The 23194-nt window shown below is 37.9% G+C and overlaps 6 protein-coding genes across 11 annotated transcripts; 2 read left to right on the top strand and 4 right to left on the bottom strand.

Annotated features, from left to right (window-relative positions):
- The first annotated feature begins 148 nt into the window (after positions 1-148).
- Positions 149-2192, top strand: LOC113701999 (epoxide hydrolase 1-like). Its single transcript, XM_072060441.1, has 4 exons — positions 149-878; positions 974-1156; positions 1236-1477; positions 1711-2192. Exons 1-4 carry the CDS (start codon positions 585-587, stop codon positions 1955-1957), a joined length of 966 nt encoding a protein of 321 aa, XP_071916542.1. The 5' UTR covers positions 149-584; the 3' UTR covers positions 1958-2192.
- Positions 2193-2398: 206 nt separating this feature from the next.
- LOC113701335 (folate transporter 1, chloroplastic) lies at positions 2399-6855 on the bottom strand. 2 transcript variants are annotated; one of them, XM_072060442.1, is made up of 11 exons: positions 6421-6855; positions 6217-6293; positions 5751-5827; positions 5276-5366; positions 5046-5136; positions 4719-4792; positions 4446-4550; positions 3501-3572; positions 3351-3371; positions 3075-3142; positions 2399-2739 (listed from the first exon to the last, which is right to left on the bottom strand). In XM_072060442.1, exons 1-11 carry the CDS (start codon positions 6539-6541, stop codon positions 2604-2606), a joined length of 933 nt encoding a protein of 310 aa, XP_071916543.1. In that variant the 5' UTR covers positions 6542-6855; the 3' UTR covers positions 2399-2603. The 2 variants fall into 2 exon arrangements, with proteins under 2 accessions (XP_071916543.1, XP_027077736.2); XM_027221935.2 differs by having other exon boundaries at positions 4446-4547.
- A 317-nt stretch (positions 6856-7172) lies between these two features.
- Positions 7173-9526, bottom strand: LOC113701998 (uncharacterized). Its single transcript, XM_072059870.1, has 2 exons — positions 8713-9526; positions 7173-7680 (listed from the first exon to the last, which is right to left on the bottom strand). The coding sequence occupies exon 1, from the start codon at positions 9296-9298 to the stop codon at positions 8714-8716; it is 585 nt and encodes a 194-aa protein (XP_071915971.1). The 5' UTR covers positions 9299-9526; the 3' UTR covers positions 7173-7680; position 8713.
- A 539-nt stretch (positions 9527-10065) lies between these two features.
- Positions 10066-12736, top strand: LOC140011196 (uncharacterized). Its single transcript, XM_072059869.1, has 3 exons — positions 10066-10296; positions 11243-11485; positions 11654-12736. Exons 1-3 carry the CDS (start codon positions 10153-10155, stop codon positions 12599-12601), a joined length of 1335 nt encoding a protein of 444 aa, XP_071915970.1. The 5' UTR covers positions 10066-10152; the 3' UTR covers positions 12602-12736.
- Positions 12737-13696: 960 nt separating this feature from the next.
- LOC113700405 (peroxidase 72-like) lies at positions 13697-15469 on the bottom strand. The gene is made up of 4 exons (XM_027220842.2): positions 15107-15469; positions 14793-14984; positions 14544-14709; positions 13697-14348 (listed from the first exon to the last, which is right to left on the bottom strand). Exons 1-4 carry the CDS (start codon positions 15329-15331, stop codon positions 13936-13938), a joined length of 996 nt encoding a protein of 331 aa, XP_027076643.2. The 5' UTR covers positions 15332-15469; the 3' UTR covers positions 13697-13935.
- A 1371-nt stretch (positions 15470-16840) lies between these two features.
- Positions 16841-22697, bottom strand: LOC113699186 (uncharacterized). Of its 5 annotated transcripts, none has more exons than XM_027219338.2 (17): positions 22413-22689; positions 22174-22265; positions 21980-22018; positions 21835-21888; positions 21572-21646; positions 21133-21198; positions 20954-20996; positions 20220-20265; positions 20043-20136; positions 19914-19966; positions 18913-18997; positions 18730-18832; positions 18517-18609; positions 18052-18118; positions 17718-17784; positions 17570-17623; positions 16841-17402 (listed from the first exon to the last, which is right to left on the bottom strand). In XM_027219338.2, exons 1-17 carry the CDS (start codon positions 22480-22482, stop codon positions 17265-17267), a joined length of 1239 nt encoding a protein of 412 aa, XP_027075139.2. In that variant the 5' UTR covers positions 22483-22689; the 3' UTR covers positions 16841-17264. The 5 variants fall into 5 exon arrangements, with proteins under 5 accessions (XP_027075139.2, XP_027075140.2, XP_027075145.2 ...); XM_027219339.2 differs by having other exon boundaries at positions 22174-22262; positions 22413-22687; XM_027219344.2 differs by lacking the exon at positions 22413-22689 and having other exon boundaries at positions 21572-21696; positions 21980-22074.
- Between the last annotated feature and the right edge of the window lie 497 nt (positions 22698-23194).

Genomic DNA, 23194 nt, shown 5'->3' with positions numbered 1-23194 from the left:
TATTTAATTTCTTATATACTATCTGAATTCTCGTTAGAGTGAGGAGTTTGTCCGGGTGTCCTGTTCTCGACCTCGTGCCACATGGTGTCGCTGCAAAAAAGGATCAATAGAATTATAGCCAAGGCTTGGTCGGGAATACTGAAAATCAATCTATGAATCTGTTGCATGGATGTAAATCCTCGAGAAATAAATCTGGATTATACTTCTAGACATTTGATGAAATGGAGTACACCTTCATGACAATATTCAAACTCAAACATCATTTGTCCTTGGTAGTGTGTCAGTTCATACTCAAGCAGCTTCTTTCTTGGTCCATCATTATGTTTAGAAGTCTATCAATCAGCTCTTCACCCGTATTTGACTGGAACACCCTTGCATGCCTGGCTTGAGACAAGCAGGCAAACAAATGTTTGACACCAAAACACTGACTGCATATTCTTGACCTTGCCTACTAAGTCTCTTCGCTTACGCCTTTGTCCATAGTCAATTGATGACGATTAATCCCAAATAACCCAGAAAATAAATTATCAAACAAAGCGATCATCATAGCAGGCAATCAATTTTGAAAGTTTTGTGAGGTAAAAATGATGAGCGTCATCGCGGATGTCAATCACCAGAGAATCAAGACAAATGGTATATGGATGCACATAGCTGAAAAAGGAACAGGGCCACTTGTTTTACTCCTCCATGGCTTCCCTGAGATATGGTATTCCTGGCGCCATCAAATCAACTTCTTGGCAAAACATGGTTACCACGTAGTTGCACCTGACTTGAGAGGCTATGGAGACACTGACTCCCCTCTCAGCCCCTCTTCTTACACTGCTTTCCACATAGTTGGCGATCTCATCGGCCTTCTGGATCATTTTGGCCAAGACCAGGTAAATTCTTTTGTTTGATAATTTGCACGATTTTTTGAGCTTTACTTTCTGAGCTGTAGTTTTGTAAAACTATGACTTAATTATTTGTTGGCAAGGCCTTTGTGGTGGGGATAGACTGGGGAGCTGCGGCTGCTTGGCAGTTGAGCCTGCTCAGGCCAAATAGAGTTAGAGGTATAGTTGCTCTCTCGGTTCCATTCACACCAAGATTTTCAACCATCAAAACGACCGACTCATTCAAACAGATGTTTGGAGATAATTTCTACGTTTGCCAGTTTCAGGTACTCTTGATTTCTGTTTCCTGGCTATGCTACAAATATCTTCATATTTGATAAAACTAGTGCCAATCCGAAATGGTAGGAACCTGGAAGAGCAGAAAGATCATTTGCGAGGTATGATTATCTTACGGTGATGAAGAAATTCTATCTCATTAGCAAGACCGATCAGCTGATAGCTCCTCCTGGTATGGAGATTATTGATTATTTAGAAACCCCTTCATACTTACCACGCTGGATTACAGAAGATGAACTTCAGGTCATCGCTGACAAGTTCCTAGAGTCTGGTTTTACAGGAGCTTTCAATTACTACCGAGCTATGGACCTGTAAGTCTAAACCACAGTTCCATCACGAATCAACTGTAGTAAATGAAACACCCCTAACCAGACTGGACAAGCCTATCATTCAATTAAGTTGCCATGATCAATCTTTTGTAGCGTAATAATGTGCAAGAACACGAAATTCACCTCGATTTTGTTAGATAGCAAGAGTTTATATGCTCCGGTATCAGTATGTAGCTGGTCCTGTTAATCCCGTTGTGAACATCATGTGATGACAGGAATTGGGAGCTACTTGCACCGTGGCAAGGGTCTAAAATAACAGTTCCAGCAAAGCTGATTGTGGGGAACAAGGATATTGGATTTGATTCTGGCACCAGGGAGTACATAGAAGGAAATGTGTTCAAGAGCCTAGTACCCAACCATGAAGTCGTCATACTAGACGGCCATCATTTCATCCAACAAGAGAAAGCTCAAGAGGTTTCCGAACAAATTCTATCCTTCCTCCGAAAATTTCCTGCCAAGTAATGGGACTTTATACGTCATGCTTTGTAGAGACTCTACAGTCTACAGAAAGCTGTAACCTTGGCCGAAATTTTGTTGTTCAAATGCGAAGACACTGAATCAGATAGACCTCAATCAGCGTGGAGCTTTTTCGGTGGAATCTTGCTTTCTAATAACCCACAGTGGGGGAAAAGTAACTGGAATGTATTACATTATTCCAAGTACCAATGTAGAAATAGATTGTATATGGCTTTCTTTTTTTCTTTTTTTTTTTTTTTGAAATTTCTGAACATAGAACTGGCAAATATCTAACTGCTATAACTTCACAAGGTAAAAGATACAAGACTCTTGATGGATAAGGAATCCGAACTTGGTCATCTTTGATGCGTGCAAATCGTGGCTAGAACCCAAGACAATTGAACATGTAAAAGATACATGGTAGACAGTATCAGAAGTTGGACAACGTAACAAACTAGAGATGTAACACTTTCAATCAATTATAGCCGACAGACAAATTGAACAAGATATTTGCCTCAACTGTTCATAGCTCACTCCTCTCTGCTGTAACATTGGGTACTACACCATCTATCATCTTTTTCAACTACAACTTTTCTTTTCCTAAGGTTTTGATACTGACATGTAGATTTCTTGATTACAAAAATTAGCTAAGCTATTGATCTTTCCATTTAGCCAGTTTTAGCATGTTTAGAACATTCTCATACACAATAAATGTTATCGAAGCAGCTGGAACATTTTTTAGCACATTTGCAGTGATACCCTTGTAAAACCCTCGTAGACCCTCATACCTGTGAACAGAAAACGGGGAAGGTAAAACAAATTGTAAACTATTAAAGTTTCCACAGGAAGGCTAAAGGTGAAGAAAGTGTAATGAAAATTTTCCCATTGTTAAAGTAGAAATTGGCTAAGATTGTTGCACAAACTTGACAGATGATTCTCGTTGTTGCATTCAGCCAGGTCTTGCAAAGAATGTCCTACAGTACTTTCAACATGCCAAGGACCATGTGTTTGTGATTGTGATTGTGATTGTGCGTGTGCGTGTGCATGTGCATGTGCGTTTGCGTGTGTGTGTACGAGGGAGAGAAAGATCACCACAAGACTGGGAGAAAATTTTGATTTTCACCTTGCTGTTTGTTTCATTACATGCCAGCTGTCCATGTATCTTGGAATTCCATCTGTACTCGGCCGTTGCTACAGAAGGAAGAGAAAAAATCAAATTGGCCATTAGCTACCATAATACAGGAAGAAACAAGATCATATGTATATCCCTATCTAAATTTTTTTTTTTCTCTCAGTAAGCCACCCAGAGCATCATCCTTAGTGGCTCAGTCTCTCTCCTCATCTCGTGAGTGAATATGAAAGATATGGATAAGATCAAGTGAATGTTTAGGTTCCTCACCTGCAGTCGAGATCGAATGACCTGCAATACAGTGTTAACAAGGTCTTAGTAAAGGGATTATAATACTGTGAGAAGTATATATAACATGCTTCCAAAATAAAAATACATCAACATAACCAAATTTTAGATAGGGTTTGTGCAGCTGTCTACCTGAAATGGGTACGTTGAAACAATGGCAGCCAGTTTTGAAGTAGCCCCTAATGCCGCATAATCAATTGAATCCTGTCAAGAAAATACAATACAATGCTAAAACTTCTAAATCCTGAAGGAAGAGCAAATCAGCAATTATTCTGCGTTTCCAAGCCAGAGGAATTTGATATGTAGACATGGAAAGAGACCAAATAGGACTACAAAGCCAAAAAGAGAAACAAAAAATAGGAAAATTCATCTTAAACTTTTACTAACAATTAAAACAGAACAGCAAAGTGAGAATTAAGTACCAACATAATACAGTTATACATGTAGAAGAAGCAAAATCAACTCGCCTTCAAATTCTTAACAAAGAGAGATGAAACTTTCCACAGGTGGCCAAGTATGCAACTACAGGAGAGTTTAACATTAAAATGAGAGGAAAAAAATGTAGTGCATTCATAAGATACCTAAAAAGCTAACACTGAAAAAAATGTAGTGCAGTCATAAGATGCGTAAAAAGCTAAAACTAACTTATGACTTCTCATGTTCTGTCCTAGTGAGTTTACTCTAAATCCTTACACTGACAACACACTTGTATCTTTTAAACTAGGGGCAGAAAGGATGTATTAAAGATAAGAAAGAGCGATATAACTTTTACAGAAGACAAATGTCCCAAATGCACACAAGCAGCAGCGAATTCGGTTTATCAAACAGATACACAAAACTTATCAGGTGAAGTCCTGCAAGGCTTTCTCATAAAACAAAACACCTGCTTCTCATAATCAGAATTTTTAAGCCTAAGGAAAGCATAAAGCACTAGTTTAAAGCAAATAAGGATGCCCAAATCCAGCTTTTAGTTTTGCTCAAAAAAAGCTAAAATTAGCTTATTTTAAGCCAAAGAGAACGGGCCTAAAGGTTCGCCCCATTACAATTTACAGACAGGTATATATGCTGAAGACTCACCAATGAGTCATCAGTGGAGCCTTCACCTCCTTCAGACTTGAGTTGAATGAAAGCTTTACGAAGTTCCTCATATGCAGTGAATTGAATAGCTCCATGTGTAACCTGCTGAAGCAAAACCAGGACCAGTCAGTTGATTACACGAGTATACAATGAAAGGAAGCCAGTCAAACCAATAAATTCAATAACCGAACAAAGCTGCCATTTTTTTTGTGTGTGTGTGTGTGTGAGAGAGAGAGAGAGAGAGAGAGAGAGAGAGAGAAGAGATGGGCTAACAAGAAAAAGGCTAGGCACCAGCCCCTTATAAAGTGCTTTCCACCCTTCTTCTTTTAGAATCGTCCTTAAAGCATCTACAATCAGAAGGAAAACATGAACCTCAGATTGGTCACAGCAGAAAACAAGAATAATGTTCATAAACATGGTGAAAAGGAAATGTAGACAGATACATCTGTTCAAAATTTGGAATTAGATATGTATGCAAATATCACGTGAAATAGATAGTAGTCCCTTTACCAAAACTGATTAGAATACTTTAAATTATTCCCAATAGTAAATCAGAGGCAACTGAATTAAAATCTAATACCATGAAAGAGCTGAGCATACCATGAAAGCCAGAGTATGGACGGACTTGTTGAGGAGTCTGTAGTTGAAGTCTTGTTTTTACTAACCAAACAGGATTTGTGCACAAAGAAACCTGAGACTTGCACAACCTCACTTTTGTTACAGGTTGAAATAGATGTCCAAATTTCAATTTTGGAACTGCATTATACAGAATAAAATTGGCACAAGCAGCAGTTAAAACAGTCAGAATTCCATTTAAGTACAGTACTAACCAGAGCTCCCGCTTCAGCAGCTGAAGCTAGATGCAGGCCTGGGCTCAGCTCTGGCCTATTTTCTAGATATCTCTGCTTGGCCTTGCTATAGCTGCATACAAGAATATCATGTCGAATAGGCAGGAAAATTATCTCCAAATTGGAAAACAAAGCTTATAACTGGAGACTCATTCAGCCGGGAATGGAATTAGAGAAAAAGTCCAAGTGCAATAACCTTCAATTGCTGCACAAGTAATTGTTATTATACTTATTTTCTTTTATCAGAAAAGGAACAGATTATGCTGGAAGAAACTAAAAGTATGGAGAAAATGCCAAACATGATACGCTAGCAAACATACACTAGAAAAGGTGAATGACTGTGTGCATTCGTCTTCAACTTGAAAAAATAATATATTACTTTACCCAAGTGAACCAGACTCAATGGTGTCGTTGTGTATTACAAGATATTAGCAAAGACCCGAGAAGTAAAACTTACAAGAAGAAATACAAACCCCATGAAAAAGTTGACCCAAGAACAGCAGGGTAAAAGCCGGCATAAAGCCCTCTGAGACCCTGAGGCAGAAAGCGTAGAAATTAGATACCAGAGCTGTAGCCAATAAGAGGGGAAAAAATAAAAAATGGAAATACTGCCAAAAGATGAAGAAGAAGGAGAAAATCAAATTTGTATATAATCACCAAAAGCAAGTCGTATTGCAAGTTGACCAGTTACAAGAGTATTGATAACATCAATTTCAATTTAAAAAAAAAAAAAGAGTAAACTTTCACGTTTCAGTAAGCTCAAATCTTTAAAAGGAGGAAAAGCTGATTCAAAATTCATATAAAAAAAAAGTAATATCAGCAAAAGGACTTGCTACATGAGTTACCATGAACCCCTCATCTATCAGGGATCCTGAAGCGAAGGTATCTAAAAAGAAGACGTGATGCTGAAAAAAGAAACAAACCTCGGAGCGAGCAATGGTGAAGAGAGCGTGAGGAGTATTCTTGTAGCTCGGGAGGTTGGAGATTCGCCCGTCGTGCACTATTTGGAAAATAAACAAAAAGTAATCGTCATGATGATTTTATTTACTTTTCCTTTTCGAGTTAATGCATATACGTACGAGACTAGAGAGAATGGGGCCAGGAAGGAAGGAAGGGCGGGAGGTAACCTTGGAATCTGGTACGGACGACGTCAAGGGGATGAGAGAAAGTGACGGTGGCGAGACCGGCGAGAGCACCGGCGGTGGCGTTCTCCCATTGCCAGTCCACCACCGACCGCCACGCCGACATCTCCGCTATTAAAGCTCCGTCAGTATTCTTGGTTCTGCTACGACAGCGTTTTTCCTATCATTTCTTTTCATTGATCAAATTCAAACAAGAAAGAGAGAATAAGACGCCCAAATATTACGGAGAACGATACGGAAGCCACAAATCGTGGAAGCTCCAGTCTATTCCTATCCTATATAAGAAGAGAAGAGAATGACAAGTAATCAATAAATGATTGATTCCGCCACCATACAATCTGAACCTGGGATGTAACAGTAGAGGAGGGAAACTAACACTACTGAGAATTTTATATACTTTGGTTGCTTGCCTTGTACGACATTTTCAATTCTCTTTTGAGGCGGCTTCTCTCTTTTGTTGGGTTTAGCTTTAGCCTGATAATTCTTCCGTTTTACTTTCTGATTGATGGTAAAAGTTTTACTATTACATTCCCTTCGTTCAAAGATTAGCGTGCTCGACTTCCTCCACGGAGTGCTTCAGCAGAGCGTGCGTTTTGCCAAAATAAACTCTGTTTGGATTGTAAATTATTTGAGATATTTTTACCGTAGCACTTTTTGTGATGTGATGTATGTGAGATAAAAAGGTAACTGAGAATGTAAAAAGGTGTGTTGGAAATTGTAACTGAAAAACAACAAAATAATTGTAAAATCTCATGTCAAATGCTTAATATTATTATAATACAAGTAGTTTCTCAGAAATTTAAGCATTCCATAAGAAAGATAAAAGCTGGAAGGATGACCACCATGACAAACACTGAAGATGTTCAGGTCATACAAAGCTACTTCAAAAATGTAACAACCTTGACTCAATCTAATTACGCATGGGAAGAAACTTCTTAAATCTGTTGACTTTCATAATAAGAAAACATTACGCGTTGTCTGCAGCTTGAACAACTAACCCCAAATGGAAATACTTCACTTCGGTTGCAGAGCTGTAACAAATGTAACTCAAGCTTACCATACACTTTGAGTTCAATCATAATAAAAGGAGTTACAGAAATCCCTACTCTCGGTGATCAAAGGTCAAACTAATATGTGTTGCCCATCAACCAATAACTTCATTAATACATCAACTGCAGCAGAATCAGGTTGCAGAGCGGAACCTCTAAAAGTTGTTATGCTGCTGGCATTGAAAATGGAAAAATCCTGAACAAAAAGCGTAATATGCAAATCAGTACCCATTAAAAAGTTCCAAATATCCAAGCACTTGACAACATGTAATTGTAAATTCAAATTATTCTGAATGTCAGGAAGAAAATAACATCTATAATGAGTTTAATGAACACCCTGAACTCTTAAATATGCCACACCGTGTGCGCCTTCACTACTCCTACTACCATGACATGGAGAGTGGGTGTACAGGAGATAGAGACCATCCTTATTAAAATTCAAATGACAGCCCTAACCCCACCTCCATGATGCCCCATGGCAATTGAGCTTCACACAAAATACATTAATGATTCCAATGTGCTTCCTGAGGCACCATTTAAAATACCACTTACAAGTTACAAGGTAGTATGTCCTCCTGAATTTTCAGTCCAAAAAATGGATAGTTCTTAAATCCAAATGAAAGTAACTTGAAGTCTGTCTAACTATATATTCCTATTGTGGTCAGGAAAAATTTGACCAGATCAAAGTATATGGCCATAGCAGCTCCACTATCCATTTGCCTTCTTATTAAGTTATCAGAGAGTCCAATCGTAAAGTAATCAAGGAAATATAGACTTCTTTGGCCATCCTAATTAACAACACGAAAACTTTATCAAGCCCAACAGCAACTGAAACAAGTTTGAGTTATGAAAGCAGGCAGATCTCTGTGTGACTGCAATTCACGTGATAGACTCCAGACAACGCACGCAACAAAATCCATACTTTTATTCATCATATGGGTAAGACCTATTTATCTACGAAAAAAGCTGGACAAGACCGTACAAAAACAGCAAAGATAGCATCATTCTACAAATGCCCGAATGACAAATTCAGAATCTATATCAAACGAGATCCTGAAGTATGAAAGCAGCCAGTTTTGCCAACAAATTCAGTTATTGAGACACCCAATTCATCATAATGGAATAGAAGCACTTAAATTCCAGAATCATAAGAACAAAGTACCATTGTACCAATAGCTTAAACTCTGCCTAAGCTTACTCGAATAAGCATGAATGCAAAAGCAGTTACCTCACTCCATCGTGACTTTAGCCCCAACCTGCTTCAACTTCTCGACAATCTTCTCAGCCTCCTCTTTGGTTACTCCCTTTTTCAACAATGTAGGCGCCTTCTCCACCAAATCCTTAGCTTCCTTCAATCCCAAATCAGTGCACGCTCTCACTTCCTTAATAATCTTGATCTTCGCCGCAGAATCAAATCCGCCCTCCAGTTTCAAATCAAACGCCGTCTTTTCCTTCTTCTCCTCGGCCGCGGCAGCCGGCCCACCACCTTTCCCCTTTGCTCCTCCTACTCCGGCACCACTGAACCCCATTCCGGGCATCATAACCGCCATCACCGGCATCTCCTCAATCCCCAATTTCTGTCTCAACACCTCCGTCAAGTCCGAAACCTCAAGCAACGTCAGTCCCGAAAGTTCATCTACAATTGCGGACACATTAGCCGGCGGTGCAGGCGGCGGCTTTGGTTGCTCAGCTACGGTCGTGAAGTTCGAGAATCTGGGACTCAAAATCGGGGGTTTTGGGACGTGGGTTTTCGTGTAATTAAATTGTAAGCACCGGAAAGATTGAGAAATGAGCCGGCAATAAAAATGCCTCATTGTCAGAGCAATCTATTATGGGGAGTGAAGAAATCACAGACTACGGAAGCATGGCTTTAAAATTGCTAAATTGCAGGGACTTTAGAAGCAGCTCGAGTGAGGACTGCGGACGAGCGGAGAAAATTTTTGGTGGGTTTAAGGTTTGGGATTGAGGAAGGATGTTTGGGCCTTGCTTTCTGGGACCGAGAGTCGGAGAGGCAGGCTTTACATTTTTACATCAATAGCTATTTCTTTTCTTTTTATTTGTCAATGGTTTTGTCTATTACTACTACTACTTGTTTTGAAAATTACGGTGTGTATTAGAACTGAGCGTGTTTGGATTGCAAATTTATTTTAAATAATATTTTATTTGTATTATAAATATATTTTTTAATTTATTTTTTTTGTTTTTTTTATTATTTTTTATCTCACATGCATCACATAAAAAAAAGTGCTACAGTAATTATTTTAAATAATACTCTATGTATTTGGATACCCAAATAATAGTAAAAAATGAATTGTTTATATTACAAACATAATTTTTAACATATTTTTTTATTTTATTAATTAAATTTTTATCTCACATGTATTACATCATGAAAAATATTATTGTAATTATTTTAAATAATATTTTAAATAATCTCTCATGCAACCACGCCAGACTGCAGGCACGAGACTCTGGTACTGCCTGCACTGGCGCAAAAACGTGTCTCGTCTGGTGTTATGTGTTACTACAAAATGGTACCTCTGGTAGTTGTATATTACTGGCGGTAGCAGTAGCATCTGATTGTTGCTTGCTGTATTTTCTCTTTTAGATTTTTTCCGTCGAACTTGAAAGCTTTGAGAGAGGCCCTGAAGGCATAGAGAAATTAGGAATGGCTGGCCCTGTTAAGAGAGGAAGAAAACGAAAAGAAGTATTAATTCAAGAGAGCCTTCAGGCTGCTGCTGGTGGTGGTGGTGGTGGACTACACCAAATGCAACTGGATGACCCCTTCCTACCTTCATTTCCTCCTCATCAGGTTGTTTCAAAATCCACATTCTCTATCTACTGCTTTTCTTAATTTTTTTTTAACAGCATAATTTGCTGGTGTTCTTGCTTTTCCATTCAAGCAATGGCTTTCTGGGGTTTGTTATGATCGTGTAATCTCTTTGATTACGAGGCTTTGCATTGCCCCTTTGATAGTTATTCATTGAACCTTTTAGTAGTACGAATCAGACCATTTGGGCCTTCATCTTGAATTTCGTGGAGAAATAACTTCTATTTTTGGTTTCTATATTCTGCAAAGATTTCAACTTTCGTGGAACTTCAATAGTTTTAACCAGTGATAAATAGTTCCGCTGCAACATTGCGCTTCAATCTTAATGGTTTTGCACAGGATTTCTTGCTTTAGTGTTGCAATGTCATAGTATTTCTGGAACTTTATCTTTTCATACCTGATAAAGAGGATCAAGTATGTTGCTTTACTCTTTTTTTTTTTTTTTACACAAAAAGATACAGACTAAAAGAAGCAGATGATGCTATTATTCCCTTGCAGTGGGACTATTTAACATCCCTAAGACTATTAGTTGTAGGTTGTTAAGCATATTCAGAAAGCTATTATCCCCTTTCCACTGTAATCCTAAGTTGGCTATGTGTTTAAAAGCTTTAGACTTGATTGCACCCCCCACCCCCCCAAAAAAAAACCCAAAAAAAAAAGAAAAAGAAGGATATTTTTTTCATTGAACCTGAGTATATAAAATAGATACTGAAGCTTCTGTATTACTATAGACAAGGTTGTGCAGTTTCTTGTCTTGGCTTAAGAGCTTTAGCTTGACGTGTCTATACAGGACACAGCAATTTTCCCTGCAAAGCGTTAGTATATGAATTATATTTTAAAGGTTTTGTATTACTATAGACAAACTTGTTCAGTTCCTTGTCTTGGCTATTTATATAAGAGCTTTAAATTTGTTGATATGTCTATATAGGACACAGTGATTCTGCCTGCAAAGCATAGGTATCCAACTCGAGGTTCATTTGCAGTCCCTCATGAATGTCCTAGTTCCACGGCTTCTCTCACTTTTCCACTTCGACACCAAATTGGAACTCCCAAGCAATCTTATGTCACAGCAAAGAGGGTTTTGCTAGAGGCAAACAATACATTGTATCCAGCTGGTGGAGACGTAAAAGCTTTAGAAAAATGCAGTTCAGAACTCCCTCATCAAATTCAGGTAACGCGAAATTAGGCCTTCAGCCTTGTCTGTCCTCGTAACTTCTGTAAATTGTTAAGATTCTAATAACAATTGATTTATTCACTTGATTGCCTCATTGATTTCATTTCATATGTAAATCTGGAAGCATTCAGTAATCAGACCTTATGATGGTGTTATGGTGTACAGGTCTCTACTTTTGCAGCTACCTCATTAAGTCACTCAAGTACCAGTGCTGAAATTGGTAAAAGCATGAAAAATGCTGGAAGTTCTGCTTCAACCAAAGAATGGTCTGCTCCAATCAGCAGCGGGGACAGGCTAGATGTGGAAAAGTTTACTGCAAATCTCCTTTCGCAAACTGAAAGACCTGAAAATTTCCTTCCACTTGTTCCGCTCATTAATGAGCGGAACTCAACTGAAAAAAATTTGCACATGACTGGTGCCAATTTGGGATCAAATGCTATCCATGAAGTACCAGAGAAGATTGCAACAAGCAGCCATGCTAAAAAAAATAGCCAGTTAAGCAGATGTCCAAGTTTTAACCTTTCTGAGATGGCTCATATGTCCAATGATGATTTTCATGATGATGAGGAGGTCGAGTCAGCAATTGATCCTGCTTTGGTGACAGTACATCAGTATAGAGTGAACCAAGAAATCGCACCCCTACTTAGGGCTATCTTTGCAAAATATGGTGACATTGCTAAAAACTCCATTCTGGAGTCTCCAAAAACCCGTGGAATCTTCCTTGAAATGGTCTGTGGTATCTACCAAAAGCTCGAAAACTCTGGAATTCTTGATATTACATCTTTTGAGCTCAATACCTTGCTTCGTCTAATTCATGATCTTGAGTGCATGAAGCTGGATGTCAAGTGGCTCCATCAGAAGATAGATGAAATTTCTTATGCTAAACATATACTTGGGGACTATTTTAGCCTGAAGAAAGAAAGGACTAGAAACTTTGAGTTGATTGCAAGAAAGGAGGAAGAGCTGGGTGTCTTACAAAAGAAGATCTTTTCGGAAAAAGTTGAGCTGGAAGCAATGAAGAACAAGGCTGAGGAGATCGATAAAAAGGTTGTGGATCTGAAGGAGAAAGCAAGTGGATTCTGCCGAAAGTCTCTTGTGCATGGACTCCTGTAGTTCAGCTTTGCTCGTTACTAGGCTGTTTAAACTATTATTGAACTTGATTTGTAAAAAAAGTTTAATGACACCTTTGCTGTAGATAGACTTTTAACTTTTTACCATGTTGAGCTCCATGCAGCATTTCTAGCTCTAGACTAGTTAGAAATTAACGAATTGCTGAAGTCAATTTGTTAAAATCTACTGGTAGATACTCCTATGGGATGTTTAAATCAAGTTTGCTGATTAAAGTTTCTGACCTTGGTCTTTGATGGTGAAGTTTTTCTTTTACTGTTGGAAAAGTCGAATTTTCTCGTTTCATCTTACTGCTAGTAGCAATGTGAAACCAGGGTCTTTTGACCTGTTATCCAGGCGCTCTCCACCAAATTGCAGCATTTTGGTTTTTGTGCGTGTCTAATATTGCCTTCCTAGTTGGATTATATATATATAGCAGATGCCAAGGTTTGGTTTTCCTCGACTTCCCTACTTATCTGTCGTTGTTTTGTTCCACATTATCTTCGCTGGAAATAGTATATGGTTGCATTAGAATCCAAATTAATCTATAGTCTTCCAATCTCGAAGGCTACATAACTCTATTTTGTCACGGTTACATCAAATTTTCGTACAATAACTAGATAACTAGAAAGAACATCCAAGAGTTCGATGCAAGATGATGCAGAAGCAGTTAGACTGGTCCTAATGAAGGCAATCGGAAAAAACTGGAGGAAAGTTAAAGTAGGGATAAGCAACAAAGCTTTAATCAAAGCCCTCCAGCAAAGAAACTGCCCTGAAGTTCGATGTGTGGCATTAATGGAGGACATCCATTCCCTTAGCTCTGTGTTCTTAAAGTGCTCTTTCTTTTGCACAAGAAATGACAATATGGATAGAAGTATCTTGGTGCCCATGCATTAGGCATTATCCAAGATGAAGAGTACGTTTCGACCAAAAAAAAAAAAGTCCCTGGGCTCGTATTTGCCCTTGGAGGCATTAGGCAAAGTTCTAACATGTGAATCCAGAGTTCAAGTTTTGATTATCCGCCACGGGTAAGTTCAAAGTGCCCAAGTTGAGATGATAATTGTCAAGTACCCGAAGAAACGAAAACTTGGAAAATTGAAATGCAAAAGAGGAAAAAGCATTGAAATTCATTCAGGACAACAACAAATTGCGGCCAAAGCTCCATGAAAATTAATACAAGCTGAAATAAATAAGTAGCGGAAGATGAGAGCGGATAGGATGATCCCGTGCTGAGGTGTTCCCGGCCGCTGAGAGGAGAATCATGCGGGTGCTGACTGCTTGAGTGACAGAAAGATTGGGACATGCCGTTTTTTGGCAGCTATGACTACGTGGTCTTAAGACTAAGAGTTGACCGTCCTGCAGTTCTTACGGATCTCACCCTTGGAACCTGTCAAAGGTGAAATGTTTGCCATCTTGAGCATGGACTTGGGGAATTGCTCAAAGAAGAGTTGGTTATTCTGGGCGTATTGTTTCACCAACTGTAGTGATACAGCACTCTTGGTCACAAGAACCTGGTCAGAATTTAATAGGCCCTTTGAAGCCAACAAGTTCTTGAAGTAGCTGTTATCGAATTTTGTTGGGGTGACAAAGTCCAAGAAAAACAGGTTTTGGTCACCACCCGATCTTGGGCACCTGGTCCGCAATTGGTTCGCGTATGCCTGATTTAAGGTGAAATCAGGCTGCCCATTTCCTGATTGATTGTAAAGCCTTTGCCTGAAGCTGGTACATCTTGAATTCCCGATTGTGTGGCTTCCTGCAGGACAATCAGAGTACTTCATATATGAAAGCCCCCATACTTGTTTTTGGGTTCCCTTTTTGAAAATTTCAAACGGAAAGGGATAATTAAGTGGGAGTTAACTTATTATGATCATTATCTAGTGGCATCTAGCGGCTTTCAAGTGAAGTTTATATTATTGTTTGTGTGTACTGTACTAGCTTGGTATATTACCAGATAATGCTACAAGATCAACAATGTCAAGCCCTTGAAGCTTAAACTTGGTAAGAATAGTCTGAAATGTGTTATTTGGGGCAGGAATGTTGTTGTTGGATCCGCTCAAACTGGCACCTCTGGAGTCTCTTCTTCCCAATGGTACCTCCCAGCTTGGTCCACCAGACTGCAAAATGCATTTACCATCAGCTCTCCTGAAAGTGATGCAGTAATTATAACTTCATTTGCTAGTAAGAACTTGATACTTACCAAAACAGTGGAATCTCTAGCAGCAAGAGCCAGGATATCAGCACAAGAGACAGTATGAGGACATTCCTTCTCCAATGCAGACTTAATTTCATCAATGACTTCGAATCCACGGGCTGAATTCCTGTTTGGATTCGACATCTTCTCGCTGATTATAGCCCCAATGCTATCGAGGAGTAGTGATGCATCACATCCCTTATTATAAAGGGGAGAGCAAAAACAGAAAGAAGAATTGGTTAGTCAAGTGTATTAATCACTGAATAAGCGATAAGTAGGTGTGCTGCTGAAGACAAGTAAACGAGTTTGCATGCACAAACCTTGACAAAACAGTCATGGAAATGGAGCCTAATCAATGAAGCAGCCATACGGGCTTCTTTGGCAACGGCCTTCGCAACGATGGAATACACAATTTCTTTAGCTTTTGGGCAAGTCCGGTCATAGAACTGAGGATACAGGTAGCCTCCGCTTGTCTTACCACACAAGCAAAGCGGTGCAAAAGCTAGCATAGCTGCAATAATCAGAAAGCTCATGGACTGAGTCATTTCGTTAACTCTCTGTTGTTACACTTGGAGACCAAAGGTTGAAGACTTCTACAAGGACGCTTAGATTGTATAGAGAGTTCGTTTTATGTCAAGGTTTGTGATGGATGATATGGTTATTTATAGAACAAACTTCAAAAGAAAAGAGAAGAAAAAAGAAGAAACGAAATTTGGAGACAGAATCATGGAGTTGGTGGAATTTTAGTTAGGATTGGTACTCGTTCATGTGATGGTTTAGTGAAAGCAATCTTTTGGAATAGCACGAATAATTTACTATCTAATTTTAACACATGGAAATTAATTGATGTAGACTTTGTCGGACAGCTTTACCGCATCAGATTTCCAGTTTCACTGCCATTGCAGTACAGATTGCTGATATCGGCCCTCTAGCCTGCGTGCTACCTGACCACCCTAAAAGTCATTCCTATCCGTTATGTGTGTTTGTGTGGTCCAATCAATCTGACTTTTTTTTTACGTCTCCAGTGGAATATTTGTCTTGCAATCATGCATCAATAATTGCAACTAAAGGTTAAAATTATTGAATTGTAAACAAATGTTCATCCAGGAAGTGATTTTCTGGCTGAAAGTGATAGGATAGGAATTTAGTTCATCGTTAGCTATGGGCTTAAAAAGGTATATGTTGAAATATTTGAAAAAACGATGATTGATGTATTTTCTTGATTCTCTTAGGCGGACGGGAGCATAGAAGAATGAAGTAATCCTCAAATTAAGGGCAGAATCATTGGAATTTCGTTGGCAAGAAAATGTTTTGGAGAATTGCAGGAGTGGTTAAATATTTGAGAGTTGATTCGGTCAACCGCATTGTTTTTGCTCCCGGTTTGAAGCTACTACAAACGTGAGAAGATGCCAAACAGCAGGCATTGAGAAAAACGGAGTGGGAGTAGAAGTACCTGCTCTGTTGACGAAATATGATGGATCATTTCAAAAAATCATTGGATGGTTCCCCTAACAGATTGTGTCGGTGTTCATTAATTATTCTTGACTGGCCAAACTGCTAAAATGAGCTGGAATAACATTGCATAAACCTGTTTTTAACTTGCTTTGACCAAAGAAAGAGATTGCAAATTTATCTTTGTACAGGCACATGGAGCTTGGCAAGGAAAACGGAGACTAAATTTTAATGTCGGAACAGCTGAAAACAGTGCACTTCTTCCCTTGAAATTGCGTGTTTGATTTCATTATTTGGTGCGGCAGGATTCAAATTCAATGGCATAAAGTAAAGGTATAGCTGGGAATCTATGCCCATCCTTGTGTTGTACGTTTGCGGGCAATCTTTACCATGGTGGGTTCATGCATACACTTTACCATCGATTTGGACGCGTAAAAGTGTCATTAATTGATTACACACTCAATATATTGGAAATGTTCCTTTGCTGCTGGGCTCCTCGAGAATCAAGAATGGAGGAGCAGAGGAAGCTGACCTGAACAGGAGATCAGAATATTAGGTTAACGATCCAGTAAAGGATGTGAATATGGGTGGGGTAGGAGAAGTGCCGGTCTAATTTGTCTGACATACCAATTAAATCCAAACACACTCATTACATTACATTTAGTAGTAGTATAAAAAAGAGACACAGGGAGACGAAAAAGAGATGGCTAATCCTCTATTTTGGCGTTTGTAGCATGGCTTAGTTAAGACGTAACACGCTGTTATCATCCCAAATCAATAATGAATCATCACCCTCAGACAAAGAAAGTGGAAAATGCCGGCCAATAGTAACTTATCCTTCATATTGAAGTTTGACCGTCGGAGAAGGGATCAAAATCCTAGTCTCTCTTTCTTGAGCTTGTGACCTAGGAGGAAGACCCGGTATTTTTGGAATGCAGCATGAATTTCTCCGAAAAGGCAAAAACTTTCCCTGTAAACCAGTATGCAAAATTGTTCACTTGAACCAAAAAGCTGAAGTGTGCGAGTTTAAATTGTCCCATATCTATTGTCTCTACTTCTCGTTGTTCCTTGAGGACGAGCAGGATGGTTTTCCCATGAAGCCTGACTTATGAAGGGATCATTAACATCTGCTGGTCGTATATTGGAATGCCCTGCTCCGCTGACCTGTGACATTTACAAAAAAACAGAGTTGCCTGTGGGTGTACTGGTATTTGACCTTTGCAATTTGAATATAAGGGGAGGGAAGTATGAAATTTTGGACTATGGACAGAACAGCTTGATCAACAAACGAATCCAAGAGTAGTTATTGAAAGATGTTAAGTAAGACTTACGGTTTCCAAACATGCAGCTAAAATTGTCATTCCGGGCAAAGCATCAAGTCCATGCTACACATGATGCATATTAAGTAAATAAGTATAAAGAATGTATCTAATCCACAGACACAGATCCGAAAGAAGAAGAACTTTTTCGCTAAGATACCTGGTTTTCTACTCGTGTCTTATAGACAAACCCTCCGACACAGAACAATGTTGAGAGAACAATGAATCTGCATCAACCCGACATATTCAAATATCAATTGGAAGAGAACATCAGGGTCATGCAAAAAAGGATCTATTCCCATTTGTATACCCTTCAACAAAATAAAAAAAAAAATCACTAAGTAATGCGTATTTGAAAGTAAAATTACAGTATAGAACACAAAACTCTGGGAAAAGGCACCAAAATGGAAAAAGTAAAATAAATTTCAGTAGTATTTGCCTCAGTCAGACTTTTAGAATCAAATAACAAGCACTAAAAAGGTAGCTAAGCATACATGCACGACAGTATCCCGAATATAGCCCATCCACTGGTAGCATCCACACCTTCACTTTGCCCATATTCTGCAATATTGAACAGTTGTGAATCAGGTGTTATAGCTACTGTATACGAAAGTACTACTCCGGAAAACATAAACCAGCAATACAATTATCATTTTGAAATTAAACAAAGAGTTTGACTTGCAAGTACTGGAATATGGAATATACTTTATAATCGAGAAACAAAATATTCAGAAATGAAACTAAATAGCTGAAGAGGGAAAGGAAACAGATTAAGTTGTAATTGCAAACAGTTCAATAAGAAATGCAAGAAAAAGAACATACACAAGCATGTGCCATATGGTCATATATCAATTGCATAAACATGAAAAATGCATGGTTATGTATTGGTACATGTCTATACTCAAATCGTCTGAGCTATGGTCATAAACATGCATGTATGATGTCCCCATGATATATACCACAGGTTTTTGCTAGAGTAAACAGAATAGGATCGTAATTCTCTATTGGGATGGTGACTTCAACTTCATATGGCACATCACGAGCCTCCGTGCCTGAAAGATGCAAAGTAGAAGTTTAGAGGAACAAGAGTAGAGCTCAAATTGTTATGCAGATACTGTGCATGAATCTCTGCTTGACTTAATGGAAATAAAAGATCCTATTATAATGTATACATGTCCAATCTATGGTTAAAATGGTGGGTGATAGTGTTGTTGGTGCACCACCAGTTGCTCCTGAACCTGAAAGCTTAATTTCCAAACCTTGCTCCGGGAAAACCTAGAAGATTGGAAATCATACCAAATTTCAAAACCACTCTGTTGAAACACATCCACGTACATCAACATAAATTTAATCACCTTAATTGTTGGTTTTTGCACTAAATGAGATTGAGAAGCAACTGCTGTCATGTAAAGGGCTACATGAGTTTGTTCTGTGCTCAAGCTGCAATAAAATAAGGAAAACAATGGAGTGATTGATGTAAGCACCTGATCTAGTTACGTAAGAAAGTTGGTCATAATGTGGAGCACTTCACAGTGGCCAAGACATTAATTCGGAATCTTGTCAAAGCCAAATTCTCTACTTTCCTAAAGTTGAAAGAAAAGAACAATGCCACAAGGGTAGCTTAACTCTTTATATCTCAAGTATCCAATATTTAGCCAGTAACAGCCACCCAACAAGGTTGTCCTTAGAAATCAATTCTATGCATGATAATGTAGCCTTCAATGCTCTTTCTTGTTTCTCATTGAGATACAGAAGTCATTGAAGCCCATACTATGAATTAATCCTCAAAGAGCAGCACTATGTAAGATTAATCACCAAAAGTGATGTCTCTACCCAAACATCCCTACAACATGTATAAACCACACCAATCACCTCATTTATACCCCAATAACATGCTAATAGATGGCTAACAAATTTTTCCAAAAAAATTTTTCGCTTGTATCATAAACACATTTCCCAATCTACCTTTTTATATTCCCAACCACCTTTTTATTTTACATACATCACATCACAAAAAGTGCTATAGTAATTATTCCAAATAATTATTTGGCAAAATACTCTATCCATACAAATCCGTAGATAGACATTGTACCCCTATACAATCATCTATTTTTCACAACATAAGTCTGATAAGGAAGGAGATTAAATTTAGCTAACAATAGATACCTAACTTCATGTAAAACAACCACCAGTGTGGCAAGAAGAAGTTGAAGTATGATAGATCCAGATTTGCAAAGGAAACATATGACCAAGTTAAAAATTTTATACTTTCTGGACTTATTTCCTTTACGATCACTGCAGACTGCAGAATAATGAAAAAAGAGATAGCAAATGGCAATAGCTGAAAAATCAGTACCTGAATTCGCTGTGAGCCTTTTCAAAACCTAATTGAGTCATGCCATTGTACACCTAAGGATTCCATACATCAATTACTCAAAGATGAAATATTATTCATTTGTCACTGAGAATAAGAGAAACTTCTTACAATCTCCCATGAACGTGGATGAAAACCAACTGTATAGCCTTCAAATACTCGTGCTCCCGGTTTCTCACATGGAATGGCAAGTTCAACAAGAGCACTGCCTTAACAGAAACAGCTATGTATAATGCATGTAAAGCCAAAAAATGGAAAAGCTAAATAGCAGGAGATCATGAGAAAAACCTGCAATTTGACTCATACGTCACATCACATATGCATCCAAGACCACCTGAGATAAATTTTAGAAAATTTATAAACCACAGGAAACTCTAAATATAAAACTCAAGGGCTGCAATCCATAAACATATTATTCTGCTAACACTATGCATCTCTCCATTTTCTCTTTGCAGCAGGGTTTAATGCATTTACACATCAGCACACAATAGAAAATAAAAACATCACTAAGACAAGCTATCATCCATTCTGCAACAAGTCATTAGCTGCCTTGGGAAGAAAACAAAAATAGATGAACAAAATCCATAGCCATAACATGATAGTCTAGAAGTACACCATGGTCCAGCTTTCATAGGAATCAACTTAGGAGAAAAGGAAAACGAATAAACAGAAAAAAATCCTCAAATATTGGTTATCTTGAATCTGGCAAAGATATTCACTGAAGTTTATATCTCATGTGCATTAAGTGCTGATTTATGTAGTGTAAGTTATGATGTATGATAGTTCGCAGAAGGTACTGAAATCTTTATAGAGTTGTAACAAGTAAAATGAATATGCTAGAAAGGTAGTCTTCTGGGAATATCCTTATAGCACCGTGGTAAGACCATTTCTGAAACCCGTTTAAGGCAAAACGACTCTTCATGTTGACAACATTAGCAAATTTTATGTATGCTAAAGTACAACCAAATAGAACGACTATGTCAAGAATGTGCTAACTTTCTTAACATGCAAAATTTCAGTACCTTTACATTGCCCATTTGGGCAACTTCCGCATATGATGCTGACCTGAAAAATTTACAAGAACAAACTTTTAAAACGTTCCTTAAGAGCAGTTGGCATGCTATTAAAACTGAAATTTTAAAGAATGCAATCAAAGTTACAAAAACACATAGTAACTAATAATTGTATCAATGGATCTGACCTGTGCTGTGCGTCCCAATTTATCAAAACTTTGCTCACAGCTCGTTAAGTCACCATTATAATATTGCTGAATGTGCAGAAGAACTAAGCAAATCAGAACACATTCACTATCCACAAAGGCTATGCACACATAATGACTGTATACAGTGAGAAAAAACTTTAAATTTGCTTATGTTAGTCCAATTCCACATCTAGGATTTCATCAGCAAGGCATACTGGATAGGCTAATCTACCTATCTTGGTAATCATACATAATGAGTTAAATGAGATGGATCAATTGCAGCACAACTAAGCGAACAAGCGTAAGGACTATTCAGGCAAGTGTGGACTGTATTTATGACCTCAGACAGGAGATTTGAGAACTAGAACCAAACAAACAGTCACCTATTCCAGCTTAAGAGATAAACTGTTAAGAACCTGGGTCAGCAATCACAGCTTACTTGAACAAACTTAAAATTTCCAGAAGCAGCAACAAACTGATTTAACTTGTCAAATCTGCCAAAATCCACATATCCCTGCCGGTTTACAGTCACAAGTACAATAATCAAATTCAGTTCAGCCATTTCTGCAGCATCAGATATGCAAGCAAATAAGCATACATAGAATAGCAAACAAAAGGGTCCAATTCAATTATCGACCCTGAAATATTAACTGTCTAATTATTGCTCTCATAGTTAGACAAATAAGATAAGTTCAATAGTACCGCTTGTGATCTAGTCTCGACATCTTTACAAAATCTCACGACCAAGTCAGCTTCCTGCATATATTTGGAACCATTAGATATCTAGCCCGTCAGATTATGACCTATATATGCATTATATAGCAGAGCAAAGCTTAGAACAAATTACCTTCCCATCATACTGAAAAGGGTATCCGATCCAGCTGCTCTACTCATCACTTGAGAGAAAACAAATAGTGCACGGAAAGCTTCATGACGTAATTACTCCAAATAATTACTTAAGGTAATCATACGTTAATGGGAATTAATAATGAGAGATAACAAGATTTAAAGTGGGCAACTTTATTTAATATAACAGGATACAAAATCATAAATGCGACTGGAATTGTCTAGGGCATAGCAATTGGTACTTGGTACAACCACTGAAACAGCTTCCAGAGCATGAAAGACCACTGCTGAACAAAACCCAAAAGGCAAAAAGGACGACAAAAGTATGAGTTATTACAAATACTCAAAACCAGAGGAAAAAACCAATAATGCTTCGAGATTAGAAGAAACTTTTGCAACAAAATGTTGATTTAGAGCTGCTATTAAATGATTACCTCCGATTACAGCGATTAATAAATGACGCATAGAGTTAGCAGAAGCTGTTGATGGGTTTGTCATGGCCATTACTCATTAGTCAGCTCAGCTGCTGCTTCTTCTCCTTCGTCTCGGACAAACCAGAGACGCCTGTTGGGTTCCAGCCAAGGCGTATTACCGCCCTAGAACGATGCATCAGGTAACCTCCTGACAATCAAAATGACTATACTGCCCAAACTTTTTATTTTTTGGTTTGACCAGGTTTTATTATTTCTTTCTAAATAAGTGAATGAAGATCAACTAACGATCTATGTATAAACACAAGCAAATAGTTGTAATAGTAGCTGTTGTCTATTTTGGTGTTCAAGAAAATGTGATATATTATTTATATATACACTGGCAAGTAAACAATTTTTTTTTAACTTTTTATGATGTCAGGATTAAGAAAATTTACAATTGATCAAAATTTTCTTTGTCACACGTGTTTGTTTGAAGAACTACTTTATAACAATTCTGTCAAGGAACATCTATAACAATTCTACTAAAAACGTTTCGTAATTTGTATCCAAATATTTTTGATGGAATATTATTTATTAAAAACACTATAGCATGTTTGTAATATGACATACATTAAATAAAAAAATCATTGGAACGATAAATAAATAAATAGAGGTTGTATTTATAACATAATAAAAAAAACTATTTTCAAATAATGACCAATTCATATAAATTAATCGTTATTTAAAAGGAAAAAAAAGATTGGATGTCAGAGAGACGAGAGTTGATAAAACTATTATGATGC

The sequence above is a fragment of the Coffea arabica genome, chromosome 7e (assembly GCF_036785885.1).
Source record: "Coffea arabica cultivar ET-39 chromosome 7e, Coffea Arabica ET-39 HiFi, whole genome shotgun sequence".
Classification (NCBI taxonomy): Eukaryota; Viridiplantae; Streptophyta; class Magnoliopsida; order Gentianales; family Rubiaceae; genus Coffea; species Coffea arabica.
This window is presented reverse-complemented; position numbering and strand designations above follow the sequence as displayed.

What these genes read in the sequence shown, in the direction of transcription:
- LOC113701998 (XM_072059870.1), bottom strand. Translation starts at nt 9,298, where the DNA reads ATGAGGCATTTTTATTGCCGGCTCATTTCTCAATCTTTCCGGTGCTTA.
- LOC113701335 (XM_072060442.1), bottom strand. Translation starts at nt 6,541, where the DNA reads ATGTCGGCGTGGCGGTCGGTGGTGGACTGGCAATGGGAGAACGCCACC. An exon ending in GCTCCACTGATGACTCATTG is followed by an intron (nt 3,573 to 4,445) that starts GTGAGTCTTCAG and finishes TTTTCTTGACAG; the next exon opens with GATTCAATTGATTATGCGGC. An exon ending in GTAATGAAACAAACAGCAAG is followed by an intron (nt 2,740 to 3,074) that starts GTGAAAATCAAA and finishes TTCTGTTCACAG; the next exon opens with GTATGAGGGTCTACGAGGGT.
- LOC113701999 (XM_072060441.1), top strand. Translation starts at nt 585, where the DNA reads ATGATGAGCGTCATCGCGGATGTCAATCACCAGAGAATCAAGACAAAT. An exon ending in ATCATTTTGGCCAAGACCAG is followed by an intron (nt 879 to 973) that starts GTAAATTCTTTT and finishes TTTGTTGGCAAG; the next exon opens with GCCTTTGTGGTGGGGATAGA. An exon ending in TCTACGTTTGCCAGTTTCAG is followed by an intron (nt 1,157 to 1,235) that starts GTACTCTTGATT and finishes CCGAAATGGTAG; the next exon opens with GAACCTGGAAGAGCAGAAAG.
- LOC113699186 (XM_027219338.2), bottom strand. Translation starts at nt 22,482, where the DNA reads ATGGCCATGACAAACCCATCAACAGCTTCTGCTAACTCTATGCGTCAT. An exon ending in AATTGGGACGCACAGCACAG is followed by an intron (nt 20,997 to 21,132) that starts GTCAGATCCATT and finishes TAAATTTTTCAG; the next exon opens with GTCAGCATCATATGCGGAAG. An exon ending in TAGCTGCATGTTTGGAAACC is followed by an intron (nt 17,403 to 17,569) that starts GTAAGTCTTACT and finishes TAAATGTCACAG; the next exon opens with GTCAGCGGAGCAGGGCATTC.
- LOC140011196 (XM_072059869.1), top strand. Translation starts at nt 10,153, where the DNA reads ATGGCTGGCCCTGTTAAGAGAGGAAGAAAACGAAAAGAAGTATTAATT. An exon ending in CTTCATTTCCTCCTCATCAG is followed by an intron (nt 10,297 to 11,242) that starts GTTGTTTCAAAA and finishes ATGTCTATATAG; the next exon opens with GACACAGTGATTCTGCCTGC. An exon ending in AACTCCCTCATCAAATTCAG is followed by an intron (nt 11,486 to 11,653) that starts GTAACGCGAAAT and finishes TATGGTGTACAG; the next exon opens with GTCTCTACTTTTGCAGCTAC.
- LOC113700405 (XM_027220842.2), bottom strand. Translation starts at nt 15,331, where the DNA reads ATGACTCAGTCCATGAGCTTTCTGATTATTGCAGCTATGCTAGCTTTT. An exon ending in TCCATGACTGTTTTGTCAAG is followed by an intron (nt 14,985 to 15,106) that starts GTTTGTGCATGC and finishes CTTTATAATAAG; the next exon opens with GGATGTGATGCATCACTACT. An exon ending in CTAGAGATTCCACTGTTTTG is followed by an intron (nt 14,710 to 14,792) that starts GTAAGTATCAAG and finishes TGCATTTTGCAG; the next exon opens with TCTGGTGGACCAAGCTGGGA.